The sequence below is a fragment of the Erinaceus europaeus genome, chromosome 5 (assembly GCF_950295315.1).
Source record: "Erinaceus europaeus chromosome 5, mEriEur2.1, whole genome shotgun sequence".
Lineage (NCBI taxonomy): Eukaryota > Metazoa > Chordata > Mammalia > Eulipotyphla > Erinaceidae > Erinaceus > Erinaceus europaeus.
The window spans coordinates 130,116,361-130,141,488 of NC_080166.1; the positions used below are offsets into that span (position 1 = coordinate 130,116,361).

A 25,128-nucleotide genomic window follows, 5' to 3' on the forward strand; every position below is an offset into this window, starting at 1 on the left:
TAAATTGAAACGAGTGTTTCCACTTGGTTGGTGTCACTGTGTGTGTGTGTGTGTGTGTGTGTGTGTGTGTGTGTGTGTGTGTGTGTGTGTGTGTGCGCGTGTGTGCTTGGGGGCATGGGGAGGGCCACCATCCACATCATACTATTGGAAATGGAACAGCCAACATTGATTTGCAAAAGGAACCCAGTGGAGATATGTCATCCTCCCTGCAGGGTGGTTAAGTGTGTAACTAAGCTTTACAAACTGACACTGACACCGAACTACCTCGCTCAAAGGATGACAGGGAGACAACTTCAGGAACAAAGCATCCGTGACTTAATTCCATGAGTTGTGAATGTCCAAATGGGATTGAGATCATCATTAGGCATAGTATGGGGTAGGGAGGTGATGTTAAAATTGGTTGGGTGACTTACAGCAGAGGGGTAAAGATAAAAACAGAACAAACAGGGAGTCGGGAGGCAGCGCAGCTGGTTAAGCGCACATGGCACAGAGCACAAGGACCTGCATAAAGATCCCGGTTCGAGCCCTGGCTCCCCACCTGCAGGGGAGTCACTTCACAGGGGGTGAAGCAGATCTGCAGGTGTCTGTCTTTCTCTCCCCCTCTCTGTCGTCCCCTCCTCTCTCCATTTCTCTCTGTCCTATCTAACAACAACAACAACAATAATAACTACAACAACAATAAAATCCAATAAGGGCAACAAAGGGGAAAATAAATAAATAAATATAAAAAAATTTTAAAAAAGAACAAATAGCAAAAACCAAATATATTACATGTATGGATATATATAAATACATGGATCTCCAGTAAAATGGTGTGGCATGTAAAGTAAACAGACATAGAGCTCAATCTAAGTGTGGAGCTGGAATTACTTTGCTGTTTTAATGTGGCATTTGAAGAGAGGGGCCTTAAGAAGCAGCCAAACTGGAACTGGGTGATGGCTTATCTGGTAGAGCATATGTGCTATCATGCGTGAGGACCCAAGTTCAAGCCCCTGAACTTGTAGGGTGCAGGCAGCATAAGCAGAGGAGCGGTGCTGCAGGTGCGGGAGCTTCCCCATCACTCTTCTCTCTGTGTCTCTCCCCCTGTCAAAGGAAAAGAAAGGAAGCGGAACTGGTTGCCAGGAGCAGTGGAGTCGTGCAGGCACTGAGCCCCAGTGACAACCCTGGTGGGAAAAAAATGACAAAGTTAAAGTGAAATTCTGTAGGTAGGCCATAATCCAGAGAGAGAGAGAGGAGATAGAAAGAGATAGAGAGAGAGAGAGAGAGAGAGAGAGAAAGAGAGAGAGAGAGAGGAGGGGAAAGAGGAGAGAGAGAAGAGGAGGGGAGAGAGGAGAGAGAGAGGAGGGGAGAGGGAGAGAGAGAGGAGGGGAGAGAGGAGAGAGAGAGAGGAGAGAGGAGAGAGAGAGGAGAGAGAGGAGAGAGAGAGACAGACAGACAGAGACAGAGAGAGGTCAAGTCTTTCTCTTCTCTGGTCTATGTAGTCGGGGATTGAATTTGGAGTACCTGGCATGCAAGTCCAGTGCTCCAATGTTAAACAAACTCCTCTTAGAACACCTTCTTTGAAAAGCCCGTGTTTTTGCCAAGATGTCACCCATGGAGACCGCATGTGAGAAGATAGGGAACTCACGGGGACTGGCTGACGGGGCACCTGGTTGAGTGAGTGCTTCTGTTCCAGTGCACAAGGACCCGGGTCCCAGTTCCCAGCCCCCACCTGCAGAGAGGCAGCTTCGTGAGCGGTGAGGCAGGGCTGCAGGTCTTCCTTGTTTGCTCTCCACATCTCCCCCTTCCCTCTCAGTTTCTGCCCCCCATCCAATAAATGTTTAAAAATTATATAAATGAACGAAACTTTGAGAGGTCATGCAATTATTTCCATGTCTGAAAAGTAGTGATGAAAGGCACTTATGAAAGTGCTCCCTGGGGCAGCTAAGGCTATACTCTAGATACAACAGGAGGCCTGGCAGGGCACACACTCAGTTAAGTGTGTGTACCCCCATACACGGGTATCCTGGGTCGAGGCCCTGCTCCCCACTGGCAGAGAGGACTCTTCATGAGTGGTGAAGCAGGTCTGCAGGTTCTCTCTCCATTTCTCTCCCCCATCTCAATTTCTCTCTATCTTGTCACATAAAAATAAAGTAGCAAGCAAAAAGAAAAGAAAGAAAGAAAAATAACTGCCAGGAGCTGTGAGTTCATTGTGGCAGCACCAAGGCCCAGTGATAACCCTGGAAGAAAAGAAAAAACAAAAGTCCAAATCTTGGCCTAAGGGCTTTTCTGAAACCAAATGTAGCCAGAGCTATAAAAGAAATAAACGCAGCTTGGCAATGGGTTGCTCCTGCAGCCTGGTTGGGAGGCTAACACCCAGTTAACAAGAGGGTAGGCTTCACACTCACTCAGGCCGGACCCAGCTAACTCCTCTCTTGACCTTTTTCGAAAGCCAGAGGCTGAATGTGCCTGAGGACTTGAAAAATCTCCATGCAAAGCTCACTTGATTGATACCAATGGTTTCCTTTTTCTTTTTATTATCTTTATTTATTTGATATAGACAGCCAGAAATCGAGGGGGAGGGGGAGATAGGGAGAGAGGCAGAGAGACACCTGCATCCCTGTGTGTGAAACTTTCCCCTTGCAGGTGAGGACTGGGGGGCTTGAACTCCAGTGAAACCATCTTTGGGAGTGCTTGCACTTTCTGGGACTGCTCTAGCAAACTGGGTCAGCTGGGTGGCTTAAAAATCTATGGAAATGGGGGCTGGGGGGTAGCACAGTGGGTTAAGCGCACATGACACAAAGTGCAAGGACCAGTGTAAGGATCCCGGTTCAAGCCCCTGGCTCCCCACTTGCAGGGGGTCGCTTCATGGCTGGTGAAGCAGGTCTGCAGGTGTCTATCTTTCTCTCCCCCTCTCTGTCTTCCCATTCTCTCTCCATTTCTCTCTGTCCTATTCAACAACAGCCATAACAAGGACAACAACAACAACAGGGGCAACAAAATGGGCAAAATGGCCTCCAGGAGCAGTGGATTCTTAGTGCAGGCACCGAGCCCCAGCGATAACCCTGGAGATTTAAAAAAAAAAAAACCACAAAAAACAAACAAAAAAGCAATCTACAGAAATGTCTCCTGGATGTAGTTAGGGAGACTGGAGATCTGAAATGAACATGTTGACAGGTCTGTGACATGTCCCAAAAGGAGGATATTCTTGGCCCTTGCTGTGTCTTTGAGCCTGGGTGGGAAATCGGGTGGTAGCGCAGCGGGTTAAGAGCAGGTGGCACAAAGTGCAAGGACTGGCAGTAAGGATCCCAGTTCTAGGCCCCCGGCTCCCCACCTGTAGGGGAGTCGCATCATAGGTGGTGAAGCAGGTCTGCAGGTGTCTGTCTTTCTCTCCCCCTCTCCGTCTCCCCTCCTCTCTCCATTTCTCTCTGTCCTATCCAATGACAGCAACAACAACAACAATAATAATCACAACAATGATAAAACAACAAGGGCAACAAAGGGGGAAGAAATGGTCTCCAGGAGCAGTGGATTTGTGGTGCAGGCACCGAGCCCCTGCAATAACCCTGGAGGAAATAAAATTTACAAAAGCCTGGGTGGCTGGTCACCCCTCGGCCTATGGTGACTGCTCTCTCTCTCTCTTCTGTGTTCTCATGTGGCTTTCTTTTTTACTTTTATTATTTTTGGTAGTTTTTTTTTTACTATTATCTTACTTTATTGGTTAGAGACAGCCAGAAATTGAGAGAAAGGAGGTGATAGAGAGGGAGAGAGACAGAGAGACACCTGTAGCACTGCTTCACCACTTGCAAAGCTTTCCCCTTGCAGGTGGGGATTGGGGGCTCGAACCCTGGTCTTTGCACGTTGCCAGCCGCACCTGCAACCAGGTGCGCCACCACCCGGTCCTGGCATGTGGCTTTCCTTTCCCTCTGTTTTGTCTTTACTTATTTATTTTCTCAAGTTCTTTTTTTTTTTGATAAACACAGAAATTAGAAGAGTCAAAGAAGGAAGGAGAAAGAGAGGCCCCCTCAGCAGCCTGCTTTACTGTTGTGACCCCAACAGGAGTTTGGGACTATTAGCATACAAATGATGTCACCCTGAGGAAGGTGCTTTAGAGCAGGGAAGGAATAAAAGCAAAGGACTTTGAGCTTTGAGGCATCTCGGCTGAGGTGCCCCAGGTATCCCGCCATAGCTACTTCTCCTGGGAACTGAACACGCGTGACTCTGCTAGCCGGTAAATGTTTAGACATGAGCAACCTTTACCAGAGCTGATAATTGTTTATCTTATGGGACTAAACTTTTGATAACTATACTCAGACCTTATGGACTTCGTATACTTTTAACCCTTGGTGATAAGTGCTTATTTTGCCTTTTACCTGTTTCACCCTAATAAACCATGTATTTAAAGCAGTTCCCAGCTCCCCGCTGCGAATCCTTTTACCACCAACACCGAACCACTTTTTAAGTTAATTTACAACACTTGCCACTAGTGAAGCGTCCCTACTGCAGGTGGGGACCAGGGGCTGGAAGCCCGATCCTTCTGTAGGGTGATACGTGCTGTCCAGGGGATGCACCCCGGACTGGCCCTGTCTCCTCCAGTTTCTTAGGAAATTTGGTTAGAATATCCACTCTACTCCAAGCGGCCACACCATAATGTAACTTGTCTTTGTTGGGTAACAGACCCCTGCAAGCGTCAACCCGGCTTTGACCTAGCACGTTATGATTGGGCCCTCCTCAATCGCTATCAAACAGGCCATGGCCGGTGCGCAGCTGTGTTCCATTGCTGGGGAGCCAGAGACGACCCGAACTGCCCCTGCAGCTCCAGACAGACTATGACCCACATAGTCAACGACTGCCACCTCTCCAGGTTCAAAGGAGGTCTCGAAACTTTACATCAGGCTCAACCTGATGCTGTTGACTGGCTATGGAAGAAGGGCAAACACTAGAAGAAGAAGTATGTCACCTCCCCCAGCCTTAAAGCTTCTGTCTCTAATCCTGCTTAGCTAAGCACCAGCATGCCTGCAGGGCATTGGTTTAATCCCCACTGGTTCACGATGTCTTTTTGCTCCGCCCCCTCTCCTAGTACATCCTGATTTGCACCAGTCTCTTTTCACTCCACCCTCTCTACGTCACATCCTGTTTCCACCCTACTTGGCGAGTATATATAACAGCTGCTCTTCTGTTTTAAAACACTTGGAATTGCTTTTTGGCTCTGAGAGTTCCAGAGTCTATCTCCTGTGACGCTAACTCGGCATGAGTTCCTGATCCCTCTCCCAAGCAGCCTAGGTTGGCTCCAGTTGAGTTCTCTCCAACCCAGAGAGCAGTTGCTCGGGAAGAAGCACCCTCAGGCTATCCCGGCAGTCTTATCACCAAAGACTCCTTTTCCAAATATGGCCACACCCACTTTTTAAGAAAATTATCTTTATTTGATAGAGGCAGCTAGAAATTGAGAGGAGAAGGGGGGATGATAGAGAAGGAGAGAGACAGAGAGACACTTTGCACCCCTGCTTTACCACTCACAAAGCTTCCCCCCTGCAGGTGGGGACTGGGGGCTCAAACCTGGTCCTTGGGCATTGTAACATGTGCACTCAACCAGGCGCGTTACCACCCAGCCCCCACCCACCTTTTCCTGAGGATAGGATTTCTACATGTCTTTTATTTATTTAATTTTGGGGGGGAGACACCATATAAGCAAGGGGGAGTGAGAAGAGGCCAGGTGAGTGGGGTTCTCACCTCCATCCCATTCTCAGCTTGGGCTGGCCTCCTTCTGCCTGATCACTATGTTGGGTTCCCATGAGTCACTTTGCAGAAGTCCTTTTGCTAAACAGTATGTCAAAACACCCCCCTGCATATATACCATCGTTCACTTAAGAAACAGACAAATGCATCATCCAGATGGCTTAGAAACAGTTATAGGGGCCAGGTCATGGCGCACCTGGTAGAGCACGTATTGCAGTGCGCAAGGACCCAGGTTCAAGTCCCTGGTCCCCACCTGCAGGGGGGAAAGCTTTGCAAGTGGTAAAGTAGTGGTGCAGGTGTCTCTCTGCCTCTGTCCTCTATAACCCCCTTCTCTCTTGATTTCTGGCTGTTTCTATCAAACAAAATAAAGATAATAAAATATTTAAAAAATGAAACAGTTTCAGCTTCAGTCTTCATGTCTTATTTATTTTTTTATTTGCTAGGACAGATTGAGAGGGAAGGGAGAGCTAGATAGGTGGGAGAGGGGAGCTATCTGCAGCCCTGCTTTAACACTTGTGAAGCTTCTCCCCTGCAGGTGGGGACTGGGGGACGGGATCCTTGCGCATGGTGACGTGTGTCCTCAGCCAGGTGCACCATGGTCCAGCCCCTTAGCCTAAGGCTTTGTAACTCTGGGTTGCTTTGACACATTCTTTGTCTTGCCACATGCCTGCCACTGCTGATGGCCATAGGAGCAGATGAACCGCCACTGAGACCAGAGTGAGCAGAGTGGCTGTTCCTCTCCATCCTGGCTCCTCCCTGAGCAGCCCCCTGGAGTTGATCTACACACACTGCATGTGGGCAATGTGTCAAGCTCTGATGTTTGGGGGCACATGATGTCAGGGTCAGCATCAGCAGCTGGCCTCCCTAGGGACCAGGGCACCCTGGGACCCTGGTCTTCTTCTGCATCACAGGCTCTCGAAACACGCATGAAGCTTCCCCGAGCAGGTGGAGGCCTGTCTCTTCTCTTCTTTGCATTGCCACCTGCTCCACCTGCTGCAGGAGACTCTCCAAGGACTGGCTGGGCTGCTTCAGCATCTGGAAAGTGTAGGGTGCAGGGCAGGGGAGACAGCATTCTGGTTCTGCAAATCACTTGCATGCCTGAGGTTCTGAGGTCCCAGGTTCACTCCCCCGCACCACCTTACGCTAGAGCTAAGCAGTGCTCTGGTATTTCTCTGTGTGTCTTCCTATTTCTCTCTCCCTCTCTCTCCCTCTCCATCTCCCTCTCTCTCTCTCTCCTCCACTCTCTCTCTCCTCCACTCTCCTCCCTCCCTCTCCCCTCCCTCTCTCTCCCTCTTTCTCCCCCTCACTGTCTGTCTCCCTCCCTCTCTCTCTCTCTTTCCCTCTCCCTCCCTTTCTCTCTCTCTCTCTCCTCTCCCTCCCTCTCTTTCCCCCCCTCTCCCTCTCTGTCTCTGTGTGTCTAAAATAAAAGTAAATTGGGAAATAGGGGGCAGGGTGGTGGCACACTTGGTTAAGTGCACATTATAAACCCATGTGAGGTTAAGGGTTTGAGTCCCCGGCTACTCACCTGTGGGGGGTGGGAGTCACTTCACAAATGGTGAAGCAGATCTGCAGATGTCCCTTTCTCTCTTTCTTTCTTTCTTTCTTTCTTTCTTTCTTTCTTTCTTCCTTTCTTTCTCCCTTTCTATCTATCTATCTATCTATCTATCTATTATGTCTATCTATCTATCATCTATCACCCCCTCCTTTCTCAGTTTCTGTCTGTCTTATCCAATAAAATGGAAAAAATGGCTGCCAGGAGCAGTGGATTCATTGTGCCTACACCAGGCCTGAGTGATAACCCTATAGGCAATAAATAAATAAATAAAAGTAAGAAAGATTTAAGAGGAATGTGTAGGTGCTGGGGCTTTAAATACATCATCATCATCAGCAGCAGCATCATCATCGTCGTCATCATCATCATCATCATCATCATCGTCATCATCCATTACTATTATTATTCCACCCTTGCTTCCCTGCAGGCTGGGGCACCATGGTGTTCCACTGAACACCAACTATGGTTCTGAGCTCGAGGCTATATTCTTCAAACGGACAGTCAGAAGACGAGCTCTTTGTCATGCAGCATCAGTGCAGGCCTGTGTTCTGGTCACCTTGGAGCTGTGCTGCCTTTTTGTGGGTCTGTAAGGTACAAAGTATTCACACAGCCCTATGGGCTCAAACATGAAAGGGAACGGTGGCTTAGACAATGAGCTGAAATGAATATCAGAGGTTGAGATTTTTAGAGCAACTAATTACAGACAGAAAAATTAAAATTGACTTAGTGACTTAATTGACTTAATTAAAATTGACTAAGTGACTTAGTTCCCTCCTCCCTTCACCCACTCTAAAGATGTCTCCCCACCCCAACCCCGCCCCCCCACACACACTTAGAAATGATCTTCCCTATCAGGGGAGGGGATGGGCTACGGAGTTCTGGTGGTGGAAACTGTATGAAATTGTACCTCTCTTATCCTATGGTCTTGTGAGTGTTTCCATTTTATAAATTAAAACTAAAAAGAAAAAGAAATGATTTTCCACTCAACATGAATTCTTTTACAAATCCAATATTTATTTTTATCTTCTTAATGTGCAAAACAGAAACCCCAAAGTGACATCAAATGAATGAAAGCCCATTTGGTTTGTCCTGGCTTTAATGACCGTTGTCTAAAAGCTGCAGACACTTAGTCCTACAAACACTAGGTTGCTCCCCAAACACTCCGTTAGTTCGATGGAAGGAAGGAACATGGTATTTGGCTCTTTGAAGAAAGTCAGAGACAAAGAGGTCTCTGTTTAGTAACCTGGATTTTGAAGGATTCGGAGATAACCTCACCATTAAAGGAAATAAGCTAAAGAGCATGTCTCCAGTCAACAACAGAAAGGACCAGATGCATTTAGCCTCCTCAGAGCCGCCGTTAAGAGCCGACATCGCTTGGCATCACTTTCACTCTGGCTTGCTCATGGGACAAGAATCACGAGTGCAAGAGACACACACAGGTCATCATGGGGCACCCAACATGTGAATTCAGGGCAGACTTTTGCAGAAAACGATGATTTCTCTTTCCTTCTTTCTTTCTTTCCTTCCTTCCTTCCTTCCTTCCTTCCTTCCTTCCTTCCTTCCTTCTTTCTTTCTTTCTTTCTTTCTTTCTTTCTTTCTTTCTTTCTCCTTTCTATTTTTTGCCTCCAGGGTTATTGCTGGTGCTCAGTGCCTGCACTACGAATCCACTGCTCTTGGAGGCTATTTTTTTTCCCTTTTGTTTCCCTTGTTGTTTTATTGTTGTTGTGGTTATTATTATTGTTGTTATTGATGTCATTGTTAGGACTGAAAGAAATGGAGAGAGGAGGGGGAGACAGAGAGGGGCAGAGAAAGACAGACACTTGCTGATTTGCTTCACCGCTTGTGAAGTGACCCCCCCACACACACACTGCAGGTGGGGAGCCGGGGACTGGAACTGGGATCCTTATTCTGGTCCTTGTCGCTCCATGTGCCCTTAACTCACTGTGCTACCACCCAGTTCCCGAAAACCATTATTTCCACAGGATAACCTGACTGCATGGTTGTCCTTTGGAATCAAACGTTTGAGTGGTATATTGGGATCGATTAAAAACATCTCTGGAGATTTCAGGCATAAAGAACACACCTAGGTAAGGAATGCGGACAGTGGCATGGCTGCACATACAAGGCTTTTGTCTGTTTGTGCCCCAGCCCTGCTCAGCTCTGGCTTATGGTGGTGAATAGAACCTGGGACTTTTTAAAAATTATTTATTTATTTTCCCTTTTGTTGCCCTTGTTGTCTTTTTATTGTTGTTGTTATTGATGTCGTCGTTGTTAGATAGGACAGAGAGAAATGGAGAGAGGAGGGGAAGACAGAGAGAGGGGAGAGAAAGATAGACACCTGCAGACCTGCTTCACTGCTTGTGAAGAGACTCCCCTGCAGGTGGGGAGCCGGGGGCTCGAACTGGGATCTTTATGCCTGGTCCTTGTGGTTTGCGCCACGTGCGCTTAACCCGCTGCACTACCACCGGACTCCCTGAACTTTGAAGCTTCAGGCATTAAAGTCTCTTTGAAGAACCAGGAAGCTATCTACCCCCCACCCACAAAGATTTTTTTCTAATAAACTGAATCATTGTTTCCCCCTTTTTGCTGTATGCAGTTATTAAAAGCCTTTTATTTATTTTTTTCTACCTTGCCAGCCCTTCTTCAGAGTTTTCTTTATTTTGTTTCCATTTTTTTATCTGTACTTAATAGTGGGGGACACTCAATTGATTTATGAATCTGACCCCACCATACAGTGAAATAAGGCTCAGTAATAAAGGGGCTGGTTGGGGCTGCACCCGGCTGAGCACACAAGTTACCTGCACAGGGACTTGGTTCAAGCCTCCAATGTTCCACCTGCAGGGACAGATGGTGAAACAGTACTGCAGGTATCTCTCTCTCTCTCTCCCCTCAATTTCTATGCTGTATCAAATGAAATAAAGATTCTTTTAAAGAAAGACTCAGTAATAAAAAGGAGCAAATCTGATAAGCTCCTCGACACACTTGAATCCCAAACAATTACACACAATAAAAGACAGTAAACAGAAAAAAAAAAATGTGTGATAAGATTGTAAGGCCACAGTGGCTAGTCCCACACCACACCTACCACTAAAGTTCTGCCCCCCACCTCCATTCTCCCACCTCCCAAAGGTAATCATCAGAGTTCTTGAGATTAACAGCCTTTTGAAGAAACATGTTGGGGCTGGGTGGTGTCAGACCAGGGTGAGTGCACGTTACTACGATATACAAGGATCCGGGTTTGATCCCCCTTCCCAGTCCCCACCTGAGGGGGAAAGCTTTGCGACTGGTGAAGCTGGGCTGCAGGTGTCTCTGTCTCTCTTCCTCTCTGTCTCCCCCTTCCCTCTAGATTTCTGTCTCTAGCCAGTAAGCTAACAAAGATGAGTAATAATAGAACTGATATCTGGCGTCACGGAGATAGCTCAGTATATGCAGGATATCTGGCGTCAGGGAGATAGCTCAGTATATGCAGTATATCTGGCGTCAGGGAGATAGCTCAGTATATGCAGGATTTGAGTGCCTGAGGTCCAGAGGCTACAGGTTCAACCCCTGGTGCCATCATATGTCAGAGCTGAGTGGTGCTCTGGTCTCTTTCTTATGAAAATAAATACATATATTTTTTTAAATGAAAAATTGTTCTGCAACTCTGTAAGTGATGGATCTTAAACCACTCAGTGCAGGGGTGGAGGGGGAGGAGTGGGACACCTGGCCAAGCACGCACATTGCCATGCACAAGGACCTGGGTTCAAGCCCGGGTCCTCACCTGGAAACAGTGCCATGGGTGTTATTCTTTCTCTATTTCCCCATTCCCTCTGGACTTCTTGCTCTCACTCTATCCAATAAATAAATTAAATATTAAAAAAAAAACAATGAGTGCCTTGGACCTACTTCTTTCCTCAGTATCTACACACACACATACACACACACACTTACTTCTCTTGGAAGCAGAACACAACTTCATGAGAAGTGACTGAGGACAGACTTGGATTTGCTCTGACCTCTAAATGCTGTGTGTGTCTCTTACGAGTAATAATAATGGGAGAAAATAAAAAGTCTTTTTTCAGAATTCATAGTCTCATAGTCTGTAGTCTGCAAAACAACACTCACATTAGCATGAGCTCAGCTCTGGCCTTTCTCAACCATCCAAATAGGAAATTCTCCAGAGAGGACTGTTTTTGAGGGTAAGGAGTGTGTGTGTGTGTGTGTGCGCGTGTGTGTTGGGGGGGATGAATGAAAGTTCTAGTTCCTATACCAGAAATAGTGCTTAGGGCTTAGTCCTTGTTTAGGATATGAGGTAAGGGTTACTACCACAGAGCATCTATGAACCTTGGCCTTAGTTCACACAGACAGAATATAGGATGTTCAGGACTTCCTATAGCTGGGACAATTTCAAACGTGACAACACTGACATTATGCAAACACTTCTCACAGCTTGGAAATAACAAGACATGACTCTACTGGACTTAAGTTTTATGGCTACTTGTGGCAGGAAAAACAAATACTCAATTAAAAAAATTTTTTTTTCCTCTACTCTCTCCAGGTCCTGATGGAGTTGGAGTTCAGAGCCCTCTGGTCATCTTCCCCTAACATTTCTCCCCCTCTGGGATTATGGACCAAAATTCTTCATAGGGTGCAGAAGGTGGAAGGTCTGGCTTCTGTAATTGCTTCTCCACTGGACATGGGCAGATGGATCCACAGCCCCAGCCTGTTTCTGTCTTTCCCTAGTGGGGCAGGGAAGAGGTGGGGTTCCAGGACATATTGGTGAGGTCTCTGCCCAGGGAGTTCAGGATGGAATTATAGTAGCATCTGCAGCTTGGTGGCAGAAAGGCAGTGAGATATAAAGCAGGACAAAATGTTTAATAAATAGAAATCAAAAAGTAAGAATAGAGTAGATGAGAATAGTGCTCTGAACTCTAGTTCCATCAGGACCCAGGAAGAGAAGAGGGAGAAAGGAAGAACAGTTGGAAGTAGCAGTAGGCATAGGTGTGACTTAGAAAGGAGGAGAAGGCAGGACCATAGGCAAAAAAAAAAAAAATGGGAAAAACATATATACAGATTGACAGTTGCAGAGATAATATTCAAGCCATATCTGTGACACTGGGAGAACCAGCCCAGTTTCCAATGGAGGGAATGGGGACACAGAACTCGGGTGGTGGGAATGGTGTGGAATTATACCCCTTATAATTTTGCAAATCTGTATTAAATCACTAATAATAAAATGGAAATGAAATATCTTGTGGCAAGTGGAATTTAAGTTATATGTCTGTCACAGGATGCTCCTGGAACCCTGGGAGGGGAGCTGAGGGGACAGCGTCCACTGCCAGGATATCAGTGGCTCTGACGTTCCCCTAGATGTCCAAAAGGTCGTCCCCACTCTCGTCACTCTCCACGGTCAGCTGCCGTGTCCACCACTTCTTGACCTCGGAGCCACAGGAAGCCGCGTCCGTCATGGGGTTCATCTTACACACCACAGATTTCACGGTTGTCCGTCCTCCAAACCGCAGGTTAACTGAGGACACCGAGTGGCTGATGGGCTTGGGTGCTGAGGGATGGACAGACAAGAGTCCAGTGAGACAGGATGGCTTGATCCACCCCAAGATCTGGCGGGATTGTTCCATCAGAAATGATTTTGGGGGGGTCGGGCGGTGGCACAGCAGGTTAAGCGCACGTGGCGCAAAGCGCAAGGACCGGCATGAGGATCCTGGTTCGAGCCCCCGGCTCCCCACCTGCAGGGGAGTCACTTCACAGGTGGTGAAGCAAGTCTGCAGGTGTCTATCTTTCTCTCCCCTCTCTGTCTTCCCCTCCTCTCTCCGTTTCTCTCTGCCCTGTCCAACAACTAACGGCATCAACAATGGTAATAATAATGACCACAGCGAGGCTACAACAACAAGGGCAACAAAAGGGGGAAAAATGGCCTCCAGGAGCGGTGGATTCATGGTGCAGGCACCGAGCCCAGCAATAACCCTGGAGGAAAAAAAAAAAAAATTTTGGCTGGAAAGACCTATTTGCGCATGCGGAGTATAAACTTATCATCCAGATCTGAATGAAAATCTTTTGGAGCCCAAGTGATGGCACAGCTGGTTGAGCTCACAGGTGACTATGTGTAAGGACCCAGGTTCAAGCCCCTGGTGGGCCCCACCTGCAGGAGGGAAGCTTCATCAATGGTGAAGCAGGGGTGCAAGTGTCTCTCTTTTCCTCTCTATCCCCCTCTCCTCTCAGTTTCTCTCTGTCCTATCAAATTTAGTAAATAAAATAAAATAAAATAAAAACCCTGCAATAAAAAATATTAAAAAATAAAGAAAAAATGTTTTAGGGCCTGGTAGTGGCTCTCCCAGTAAGAGTGCTCACATTACAATGCAGGAGGACACTCAGGTTCACGTCCCCGGTCCCCGTCTGTGAGGGGTGGTGGCGGGGGAGGGGCTTCGTGAGCCACGGGGCAGAGCTGCAGGTCTCTCTCTCCCTCTATCTCTCCCTTCCCTCTCAGTTTCTCTTTCTCTATGCAAAATAAACAAATAAAGATAAAAAATTATATTATACTATTTTATAATATGTTGGTGTTTGCTATTTTTTTTTCTGTGATTTCTCCAGCATTTTCTTCCTAAAAGTTTGTTCAAAATAAATTTGAACCAGCAAAATAGCTCTCCTGGATCGTTCTCCTGCTTTGCGATGCCTGTAGCCCAGCCCCCACTACACTGGAGGTACTGTGGATGCTATGGAGTCTCTCTCTCTCTCCCTCCCTCCCTCCCTCCCTCTCCTTCTCTCTCTCTCCCTCTCTCTCTCCCTCTTCCTCTCTCTCTATTTTTCCCTCTCTCTGTCTCCACCCCTCTTTTTCTGTTTGAAAAAGATACACCAGTGCAATGACACCCTGACAATAACACAAAACAAAAATAACTTTGGAAGCAAAGGGACTTCCGGAAGTGAAAAGATATTCCACTGGGGCGTGTCCAGAGGCCTGAAACACTTTGTAAAATAGCAGTAACATTCTTTGACATCAATAATGGCATTTAACTATAGAGTGTTTATCTTTCTTTGGAAACCAATCCCCTCCCAAAGATTATTTTTTTACCCATTGGTTGGCAATAATTTTCCCACTAGAAAATTTAACTAACCCAGTATATATTTCCTTGCATATTCTCTCCTGGTATTTAAACATTTTTTATTATCTTTATTTATTTATTGGAAAGAGACAGCCAGAAATCAAGAGGAAGGGATATATATCTGCAACACTGTTTCTCCACTTGAAAAGCCTTCCCCCTGCATGTGAGGACTGGCTGAGGGCACATGTTCCCATGCGCAAGGACCCTGGGGTTCAAGCCCTCGGTCCTCACCTGCAGGGGGAAAGCTTCATGAGCAATGAAGCAGGGCTGCAGGTGTCTCTCTGTTTCTCTCCCTCTCTATCTCCCCCTAACTTCTCAATTTCTGGGGGAGGGGTCTCTAGCCAATAAATAAAAATAAACAAATAAACACCTGCAGCACTGCTTCACGACTCACAAAGCTTCCCCCCAACAGCTGGGGACTGGAGACTTGAACCCGGGCCCTTGTGCACTGTAACATGTGCACTCAACCAGGTGCGCCCCCACCTGGCCCCCTTTACTGGTACTCCTTCAAGTCTGTTTTCATGCTGATGCAAGACTGTTAACACAGTAAAGATCTGAGCAAGTGCTGTATCACATAACGATCACACCTACTATTGAAAAATGGATTTGCTGAAGGGAACACCAGTTTCGAACACTATGTATGTTGCATGTGTGCAATGCTGTGGTTTGACACCTGCAAATACTACAGTTAAAAACTACCAGAGGACCACAGGAGCGGTCCTACCAGAGGAAATGACCCAGTGGTTCTTCTTCTCTTTCCTCTAACTTATTTCACTGACCACAGGACTGTCAAGCTCCAGTCTCTGAGATTTCTAGGATGACTGGATTCGAACACTCCCCCTTAGAGGGGATGGATTTTGGTCAGGGGTAGGTGATAGCTCATTCAGTAGAGTGCATGTCTTAGTACACACTAGGTCTTGGGTTTCAGCCCTGACACCACATGGGAGCACCCTGAATGGTGAAGTGGGGGGGGGCTATGTTGGCTCTCCCACCATTTGTCAGTCTCTCGCTCTCTTTTCATTTTTTATTATTGGATAGAGACAGAAAGAAATTGAGAAGGGAGGGGTAGAAAGGAAAGAGACAGTAAGATACCTGCAGCCCTGCTTCACCACTATGAAGCTTTCCCTCTGCAAGTGGGGACCAGGGGCTTGAACCTGGGTCCTTCTACACAGTGATGTGTGTGCTTAACCAGGTGTGCCACCACCTGGCCCCTCGGTCTCTCTTTCTTTGTGTGAAATAAAGTGGATGAAAAAGGGTGCCCGGAAGTGGTGGTGTCATGCATGAGGGCTGTGTGTCGGATGAGAAAGCTAGAATTTGCTTATGTCTGAAGACGTCCTGAACACACCGAGGACACCCTTGAAAATCTATTCCTCTCCCTCCTTCTCCCCACTCCTTTGGATAGACACTGCCTCCCTCTCTCATTCTCTCTTTGGATAGACAAAGAGAGAAATTGGGAGGGAAGGCGGAGACAGAGAGGGAGGGAGAATGAGAGACACCTACAGCACTGCTTCAGTGCTTGTAAAACTTCCCCCTGCGGATGGAGGCTTGAACCCGGGCCCCTTCACAGGTGTACACTCCAGACAGTGTACACTCCAGACAGTGCTTCACAGCCCAGCCCTTTCTCTCTTTATCATTTTTTTTTAAAATTATTGATTGGATAGAGACAACCAGAAATTGAGAGGCAGGAAGAGATAGAGGGAGAGAGACAGAGAGACATTTGCAGCACTGCTTCAACACTCACAAAGCTTTCTCCCTGCAAGTGAGGACTGGGGGCCTGAACCCTGGTCATTGCACATTGTAACATGTGCGCTCAACCAGGTGCACCACCACCGCCCCTTCTTTCTTTTTCTTCATCTCTTGGGTCCTGCTTCTCAATCCGGGTAGCTGCAGAGGAGGGCTACCAAGCTCTGTTTGGAGAAGGCCTTGTGGAGGGTACTGATTTGATGCCAGGGCATATTTTTATTGCTTCACCGAGATCAGTGATGTCAGGTGCACACCTGATCATTAAATTCCTGAAGCCCAGACCCTCACAGAGTGGAGTCACCTTCCAAACACTCCCCCTCACCACAGACGGGATAGGCTGCACGTACCTGAGGGCAGACGCCACTGCCCAAACTTCCTCTGGGGCTTGCCTGCATCCCCTGCGTCCTGCCGGCTGCCCCCTCGGTCTGACAGTGTGGGGCTCAGAAGCTGCTGCTGGCTGCTTGTCTGCAGGGGTTGGGGGTGGGGATGTGAACATAAGTAACCAGAGTCAGGAAGAGTGAATTAAAACTGTAGGAACTGAGCAAAAAGTAATAAATGTAAAATGGTATATAAACAGACAAATGAACCTAGACTCGGGCAACCCAAGGGTTAAGTAAGCAATAACAAGACAGGCCTGGGAGTCTGCAAGGCGGAGGCTGCAAGGCCACAGATAAATACAAGGGCAGACTCTGAGAACACAGCCTGGGAACCTGGAGTCAAGAAAAAGAGATAACTCCAAGGACAAAAAAGACCCCCTCCCCTTCCCTGCACCTGTGGGCTATAGATGTAAGACTTTCATGTAACCACATGGTGTAGCTGAACCTTGTCTCGTAGCCACGTAATTGGAAAGGTATATAAACCTTAATAGGACTTGGGTACAGGGTCGATTACCAGAGAGCTGATGTGTCAGCCCCTCGGTAACTCGGCCCTAGCCGGCTAGAATATAATAAAGGCTCTCTGCTTTTACATCGCCTTTGGTTCCTTGTGGATTTCTTTATATCATGGAACCAGGTACAACAAAACTACACAGGGATTCCATCCCGCACCTGGGAGAATGACTCATCAAACCAGGAAATGACAGGTGTTGGCAAGGTTGTGGAGAAAAGGGGACTCAGCTCCACTGCTGGTGGGAACGCAGACTGGGGCAGCCTGCATGAACAGTTCTTAAACAAATAACATGGAATTACCTTGTGACTCAGCAGTATCACTCTTGGGCATTTATCCAGTGGACATTCAAACACTAATCAGAAGGGACACATGCAAACCAGCTGCAATTCACAGTAGCCGAAGAGTGGAAACAGCCTAAATGTCCATCAACAGTTGACTGGCTAAAGAAGTTATGAGGTTGGGATGTCTGGACAGACGACCCCACCAATGTGTCCTGGAGCCCTGCCTCCCCAGAGCCCTGTCCCACTAGGGAAAGAGAGAGACAGGCTGGGAGCATGGATCCACCTGTCAACACCAATGTTCAGCGGGGAAGCAATTACAGAAGCCAGACCTTCCACCTTCTGCATCCCATAATGACCCTGGGTCCATGCTCCCAGAGGGATAAAGACTAGGAAAGCTATCAGGGGAGGGGATGGGATATGGAGTTCTGGTGGTGGGAACTGTGTGGAGTTGTACCCCTCCTATCCTGTGGTTTTTGTCAGTGTTTCTTTTTTATAAATAAAAATTAAAAAAAGAGAGGTTAAAAAAAAGAAAAGGCTAAAGAGAGTTTCCGAGGGATCAACAATATTGTTTATTGACCTAAAGTTTGTGTATAGAGTATTCTGTTTATAAAATTATACTAGCTGTAAAAAAAAAAAAGAAGTTATGGGATATATACTCCATGGACTATTACTCTGAAATCAAAAAAAAAAAAAAAAGATATTGTGTCCTTTGGGACAAAAATGGATGCAACTGTAGGTGACCATGCTCAGCAAAATAAATGAAAAGATGAAAAACCAGATGGTTTCATTCATGTGCGGAATCTTGAGACCTCATACACATGAACTTGGGGGTGCAGAAACAACTGGAAGTCTTGTGAAAACTATGATGGTGGCCTGTGGGAGGCCACAGAGAACTTTGGTGGTGGGTGTGGTGTGTAACTGTGTACTCTGTGAACCTTACAATCTTGTAATATCCTATTAATCACAAATTTAAAAAATGAGAAAAAAAAGGAGTCAGGAAGCATAAGTCTCCATGCCACATGGGGAAGAGGGAGGGTGACATCTTGCTGACTCTTCTCTCTGACATCACCTCCAGCCTGTGGTCATGTGTCCCCCATGTCTGGGGACCTCGCCATTTGCCAGGATGAAGAGAGTGGTGTTCCGGGGAGGAGGGTGGGCTGTGGGGATGTGCTGTTTTTGGGGGGGCAGGACTGTATTGGACTGGGCAGGCTGGTGGTTCTGGGTAGAGTTCTGAGCAGAAAAAAATCTCTGGAGGAGAAGGCTGAGGTCAGGGAGAGTCTCTGCTTCAGGGAGACAGTGCAGTGGTAGTGCACACGACTCTCTCTGCTGCTTGTTCTGCAGTGGCTGGAGAGGGGGCTCAACAGGTGGAGTGCATGCCTTGCATTTGATCCCCATCCAGTGCTGCCAGTATCAGTGTTTTGGCCTCTCTCTCTCTCTCTCTCTCTCTCTCTCTCTCATTCTGTCCCTCTCTCTGGCTCATACACATGTAGTCACACAAAGAACTGAGTTTGATTTAAGTGGACAGTTGGCAGAAACCTGGGTCTTTTCACCCTTTTTGCCTTTCTCTCTGGCTCTGACCTCTTCACTCTCACTGGATTCACCTTTCTTGGGCTCTGGGGATATAAGTTCTTGGCGGAAGAGTGGATGGTTAAAGGGGGCCAAGGGGTGGCACACAGGGTCAAGCACACACATTATCAGGCACAGGGACCCACTCCTCACCTGCAGTGGGAACCCTTCTCAAAGCAGGTGTCTGTCTTTCTCTCTATCTTCCCCTTCCCATTCAATTTCTCTCTGTTTTATCAATTACAAAAAGAAAGAGGAAAAAAGATAACTTCTCTAGCATGGTTATTGCTTAAGCCATTTTTTTTTCTCAGTGTAACAGCATTATTTAGGAACCTAATAAAACCACTGATTTTAAATAACCCCAGGCACCCCCAAGATATCCTCTTATTTTTTTTCTCTACCTGGGGCCCAAACATCCACTTACATCAAATTCAGTTCTTGCATTAGGACAGTTCTCAGGCTTTTCTTTTCTATTTATTTATTTATTTATTTATTTATCTCCAAGGTTATTGCTGGGGCTCCATGCCAGTGCTACAAATCTACAGGGAATGTTGGTCTGCTTCTAATTCTGCTTCTAAGACCCCTTCAGTTTTGATCATCATGTTAGGTTCACTTGCATTGCTTAACACTGTGGTCTATTTACATAATCATTGTTTTGTTTGAGACCCACATTGGTTTAATCCCCACTGATTTGCACTCTTTTCCACTCCGCCCCCTCTCCTAGTCACATCCTGTTTTCTACTGTTTAATCCCCACTGGTTAGCCCACTTTTTCCCTTCTCCCCACCCCCTATCCTATGTACATCCTCTTCTGACCTGACACTTCCGCCTCAGGAGATATAAAGGACAGGATTTTCTAATGAATAGAGAATTGATAGATTGCACTGCATTCCTGCTCATCAATAAAGATTGTACTGCATTCCCAGCTCAGCCATGAGTCCCTGGTCGTCTGTCTCCTGCCTGCGAAGCTAGCCCGGCAAGGGAGGCCATTTCTTTCCATTTTATCGGATAGGATAGTGTTGGTATGCTTCTAAATTCTGCTTCTAAGACCCCTTCTGTTTCATTGGTTTAATCCCCCCTGCTTAACACTGTATTCTATTTACATAACCACTGTTAACAAAGTGGTTAAACTAGTGCCTCCAGGGCATTGGTTTAATCTTCACTGTTTTGCATGCTTTTTCCTTCTCCCCACCCCCCTATCCTACGTATCCTCTTCGGACCTGACTCTCCCGCCTCAGGAGGTATAAGGACAGGATTGTGATTAGAGATAGCTTAGATTGTGCTGCGTTCTACATGAATAAAGACATACTGCTTCCCAGCTCAGCCATGAGTCCCTGGTCATCTGTCTCCCCCCCCCCCGTGAAGCTAGACAGGCAAATGGCACCTAAACAGGGACTGGCAAATGGCGCCTTGAACAGGGACTGGCAGGATAGAGAGAAACTGAGAGAGGAGGAAAAAACATAGAGAAAGAGAGACACCTGCAGAGCTGCTTCACCGCTTGTGACACATCCCTCTGCAGGTGGGGAGCCGGGGGCTTGAACTTGGATCCTTGCATGGGTCCTTGCACTTAATACTATGTGTGCTAAGCTGGGTGCAGCACCAGCTGGAGGAAGACTGCCCCAGAGCCATACCTCGGGCTGCATGTTGTTGTCTTGGCTATTGGCATTCACATCCTCGCTGGGCTGGGTGGTCTCGATGCTGGGTGGGTTCAGGAATCGGCTCAGCTCTTGCTGCTGGCTCTCCCGCAGGCTGTGGATGATGCTGCAGGACTGCTGCTGTTTCTGCAGGAAACAAACATTCAAAATGGTTCATTCTTCTGCCCCCAGGGAGCCCAGCCCAACAGCCCCCTGGCCCTGCAGTGCCCAATGAACTTTCTTCTCCCCCAAGAAATCCTTCCTGACTTCGAGCTGAGGCTCCTGCTTTAACTTCCCTGCTATAGAGGTCAGGAAACTGCCCCCCTAACTGCCAGCAATGTGACCCCCTTCCAGCTGCAACCCAACAGCCATCTTCTGCCTATTCAGTTAGTTTGCGTTCATACACATATTATTTGTTGGGCTGGGGAGAGAGCAGAATGGTTCTGCAAAAGACCTTCATGCCTGAGGCTCTGAAGTCCCAGGTTCAATCCCCAGCACGGCCATAAGCCAGAGCTGAGCAGGGGTCTGGCTTCCCTCTCTTTCTCCCTCATTAAAATAAAAGAACAAGAAGATATGATTTATTTATTCACTTCTTGTGTAGAGACAGAGAGAAACTGAGGGAAGGGGAGGTACCACTGCAAGGACATGAGTTCAATGCTCTGGTCCCCACCTGCAAGGGAGAAGCTTCACAAGTGGTGAAGAAGTGGTAGAGGTGCCTCCATCCATCCACCCATCCACCCACCCACCCATCCATCCACCCACCCATCCACCCACCCATCCACCCATCCACCCACCCACCCATCCATCCATCCATCCATCCATCCATCCATCCATCCATCCATCCATCTATCCATCTATCCATCGACCCATCCACCTGCTCACGCACCCATCCATCCATCTCCCTTTCCATCTGTTTATCTCTGTTTCTAAGTAATAGGTGAATAAATAAACAAAATATCTATTCTTTCAGGTATCATGTATCAGCCCCAACAATTTGGCAACCATCTTCTTTTTTCCGGCAACCCCATCTTCTACCATCCCCGTCCCCACCCTCCCCTGGTGGGTGAAGATGACACAGTGGAAGGGAATTTCATATTGTCTGAGGAAGGCTCTAAACATGTTCTGTGTTGCCCCTTCTTTCAAGGACAGAAGCGAAGCCCCACGGTTCCCAGTTCACTCACGGCTCTGATGCGTTTCAGACACTTTTTCAGCCACATGCGGATGGTCTGCTTGGCCACCTCCTCCTCAATGGTGTACTCCAGCTGCTCCCGGGCAAGCAGCTCTTCCAGCTGCAAACTCTTCCGGATGTCCACTGACCGGTAGGAGAGCATGCTGGCGGGGAGACAGTGGCCATCAGTGCTGGGCTAACTCGCCGGGGACTTAGACACCCAAGAGCTTCCGAAATCCAGACAGGCCGCTGCGCAAGCTGACTGCTGTACTGCAGGCTCTGTGTCACCCTAGCTGGGTGACATTACTGAATGTCACCTCTCCTCCTCTGTCTGTACCTCTGGCGTCCATAGTCAGTTTGCTTGCTTGCATGAACTGAGTCAGTGAGTGAGGTGGCTGACTATTGTAACAGCAAGTACCATGTACGTTTTTCTTTTTATTGGATAGGACAGAGGCAAACTGAGAGAGGAAGGGGAGACAGAGAGGGAAAGAGACAGAGAGACACCTGCAGACCTGCTTCAGCACTTGTGAAGCGACCCCCTACCACCAGCTGCAAGTGGGGAGCCGGGGCCTTGAACCAGGATCCTTGAACAGGCGGGTCCTTGCACTGCAAACTATGTGCGCTTAACCTGGTGTGCCACCACCAGACCCCCATGTAAGTTTTTTATTCTTTCTTTTTTAAATTCTTTTTCTTACTTTGACAGGGCAAAGAGAGAGAGATATTGAGAGAGGTGGGAAGACAGAGAGGGAGAGAGAAAGAAAAACACCTGCAGACCTGCTTCACTGCTTTTGAAGCTTCCCCCCTACAGGTGGGGACCAGGACTTGAACCTGGGTCCTTGTAGTGGCATCCTTTGCTATTGACATTCATATGATTTTTGCCCTATCTCTTTCTGTTTCTTTGAATTATTTTTTTATTTTTAATACAGTGCCAGAGAAAGAACCCAGGGCCTTAGACAGAAAGTACTCTATAGGGCGCCTGGTGGTGGCACAGCAGGTTAAGCAAATATGGCGTGAAGCTCAAAGACCGGCCTAAGGATCCTGGTTAGAGCCCCCAGATCCCCACCTGCAGAGGGGTCGCTTCACAGGTGGTGAAGCAGGTCTACAGGTTAAGTGTCTATCTTTCTTTCCCCATCTCTGTCTTCCCTTCCTCTCTCCATTTCTCTCTGTCCTATCCAACAAGAATAACAACAATACTACTAACAACAATAATGACAACAGCAACAATAAACAACAAGGGCAACAAGAGGGGGAAAGTGGCTCTCAGGAACAGTGGATTCGTGGTGCAGGCACTGAGTCCCAGTGATGACCTTGGAGGGGAAAAAAAAGTTCTCACTTTTCTCTGGGGGCAGGAAGCTCCTCAGACTGTGAAGCCTATGGGAAATTTCTTGGAATAACGATTTAAATGCACAAAATAAATCACACGACTACAAAGGAAGTTGGTTTTATCCACACAGTTCTCTAGCGGCCCAAGTGCTTCTCTTATTGCACTAAATGCTAATATGGGACTGACGCTAATGGCCATGGTAACTGAAGAGGACTGGGGAGCAGAGAGAAAGTCTGGGATGTCAGTCAGGGCAGGAACACAGCACTGTGGCTTTTATTGGCGGCAAAGCCATGAGCATTGGGAACACTGTGCTTCCTCATCTGTGACACCAAAGACAACACTGCCCCTTGAGAACGATGAGACATAATCAGACAATATAATTGTTTCCCTTTGCCAAATGGAGGGAGTTCTTTTTTTTTTTTTAATTTCATTCAACTTTAAAGAAAAAGTTCCTCACAGCTATAGACAAATAATATCAAAGGACATAAATTATGGTGATGTTATGTATGATACAGCAAATACTAATAAAGGGATATTTTCCGAGATCAGACGAGATCGGGCGTGTTCAGGGTGGTATGGCCGTAGACTAAAGGGATATTTTCAAAGTTAACACAATTGCCAAATAATGTGATTATAACGATAACTATCAATTGTCTTCTTAAACCCTAAGACAGCAGGGACCTCCCGCTTCCTCTATAGAGCCTATATTTCCCCAGTCCTGGAACTAGGGTGGGGCTCATTTTCCTGCATGCTTCTCTCAAGTCATACCAAATGATATTGTATCTGCCTATTCCAACCTAATCAATGCAATGAGTACCACCTCAGCATGCTTCACTTCAGACTATGTCCAGAGATGTCAGGCATGGAACGTCAATCCTTCACCCTCATTACTCGGGTGAGAACTTTCCTTTCATGGTATTCTCTAATTCCATTCCAGGAGGTTCACTTTCTAACAAAGTCCCGAAACCTAGATATAGACCAGGTCCCATGAGATAGAGCATAGGTTCACATATATCCGTAAATTAGGGCAAAATAAATACCTGAATCCAAAAATACACAATAGTCTGTAGTGAGTCAGTATCAAGTTCATAATGAAATAGTGTCCACTTAGACTTAGATACCTTCCTAACCTACTTCCTATTACTGCAAAAACTGAATAAGGGCAAGGGACTGGCATACTTTAATAATGACTATTTAGGGGAGTTGGGCTGTAGCGCAGCGGGTTAAGCGCAGGTGGTGCAAAGCACAAGGACCGGCATAAGGATCCCGGTTCGAACCCTGGCTCCCCACCTGCAGGGGAGTTGCTTCACAGGCGGTGAAGCAGGTCTGCAGGTGTCTATCTTTCTCTCCTCCTCTCTGTCTTCCCTTCCTCTCTCCATTTCTCTCTGTCCTATCCAACAACGACAACAACAATAATAACTACAACAATAAAACAACAAGGGCAACAAAAGGGAATAAATAAATAAAATAAATATTTAAAAAAATGACTATTTAGTCACTATTAGGCCACCCCATTAGCTGAGACCCTAACTGGGGAGTCCTAAGATTCCCAAACAGACATGATGGGCCTAGACCTCGAATAAATCCCTCTCTCCATTGTTACTGGTCATTTCTATCAGGAACAACACAATAGACCCCTTTGTGGACCCCCATAGGACCTTGATCTCAATGTGTATCAACAATGATAGAGAATGTTCCATCCTCCGAAGGGAGGCTGGACAACATACTCTATGCTACACCTGAGGAAGATGGGTCCTGATATTGGGGCAGCATGGAATGTTCCTACTCATGACCACAGAATGTGAGCTCAGATTTACAGGGATGCAGAGGTCACATAGGCTCCTAAGCTGATATGGGCCCCAGATCACATCAAATCAATGGGGTTTACAGTCAACAATATTTATACCCCTTCCCCATATTAGGGAGCTACTCTCTTCCCTGATCCAGCTTTCTGTTCCTTTTTCTAGCCATGACATCATCTCCCCAGATAATAACTTGGATCCACCTGAGTATTAGATTTCAGGCTCAGGGGCAAAAAAGAAAAAGAAAAAAAAAACTAGTGTGGTCCAGGAGGTGGCGCAGTGATAAAACTTTGGACTCTCAAGCATGAGGTCCCAAGTTCGATCCCCGGCAGCACATGTGTCAGAGTAATGTCTGATTCTTTCTC

General features: G+C 47.0%; 1 protein-coding gene across 1 annotated transcript in view; it reads right to left on the reverse strand.

Moving 5' to 3' along the window:
• Positions 1–12,393: 12,393 nt before the first annotated feature.
• NALCN (sodium leak channel, non-selective) overlaps positions 12,394–25,128 on the reverse strand; it is a 349,157-nt gene continuing 336,422 nt past the window's right edge. The window contains exons 41-44 of the mRNA XM_060191812.1: positions 21,651–21,801; positions 20,467–20,616; positions 16,452–16,569; positions 12,394–12,806 (exon numbers count right to left, since the gene is read on the reverse strand). Coding sequence (XP_060047795.1) covers positions 12,613–12,806; positions 16,452–16,569; positions 20,467–20,616; positions 21,651–21,801 — 613 coding nt within the window. The 3' untranslated portion in view covers positions 12,394–12,612. The remainder of the gene's footprint in view (positions 12,807–16,451; positions 16,570–20,466; positions 20,617–21,650; positions 21,802–25,128) is intronic.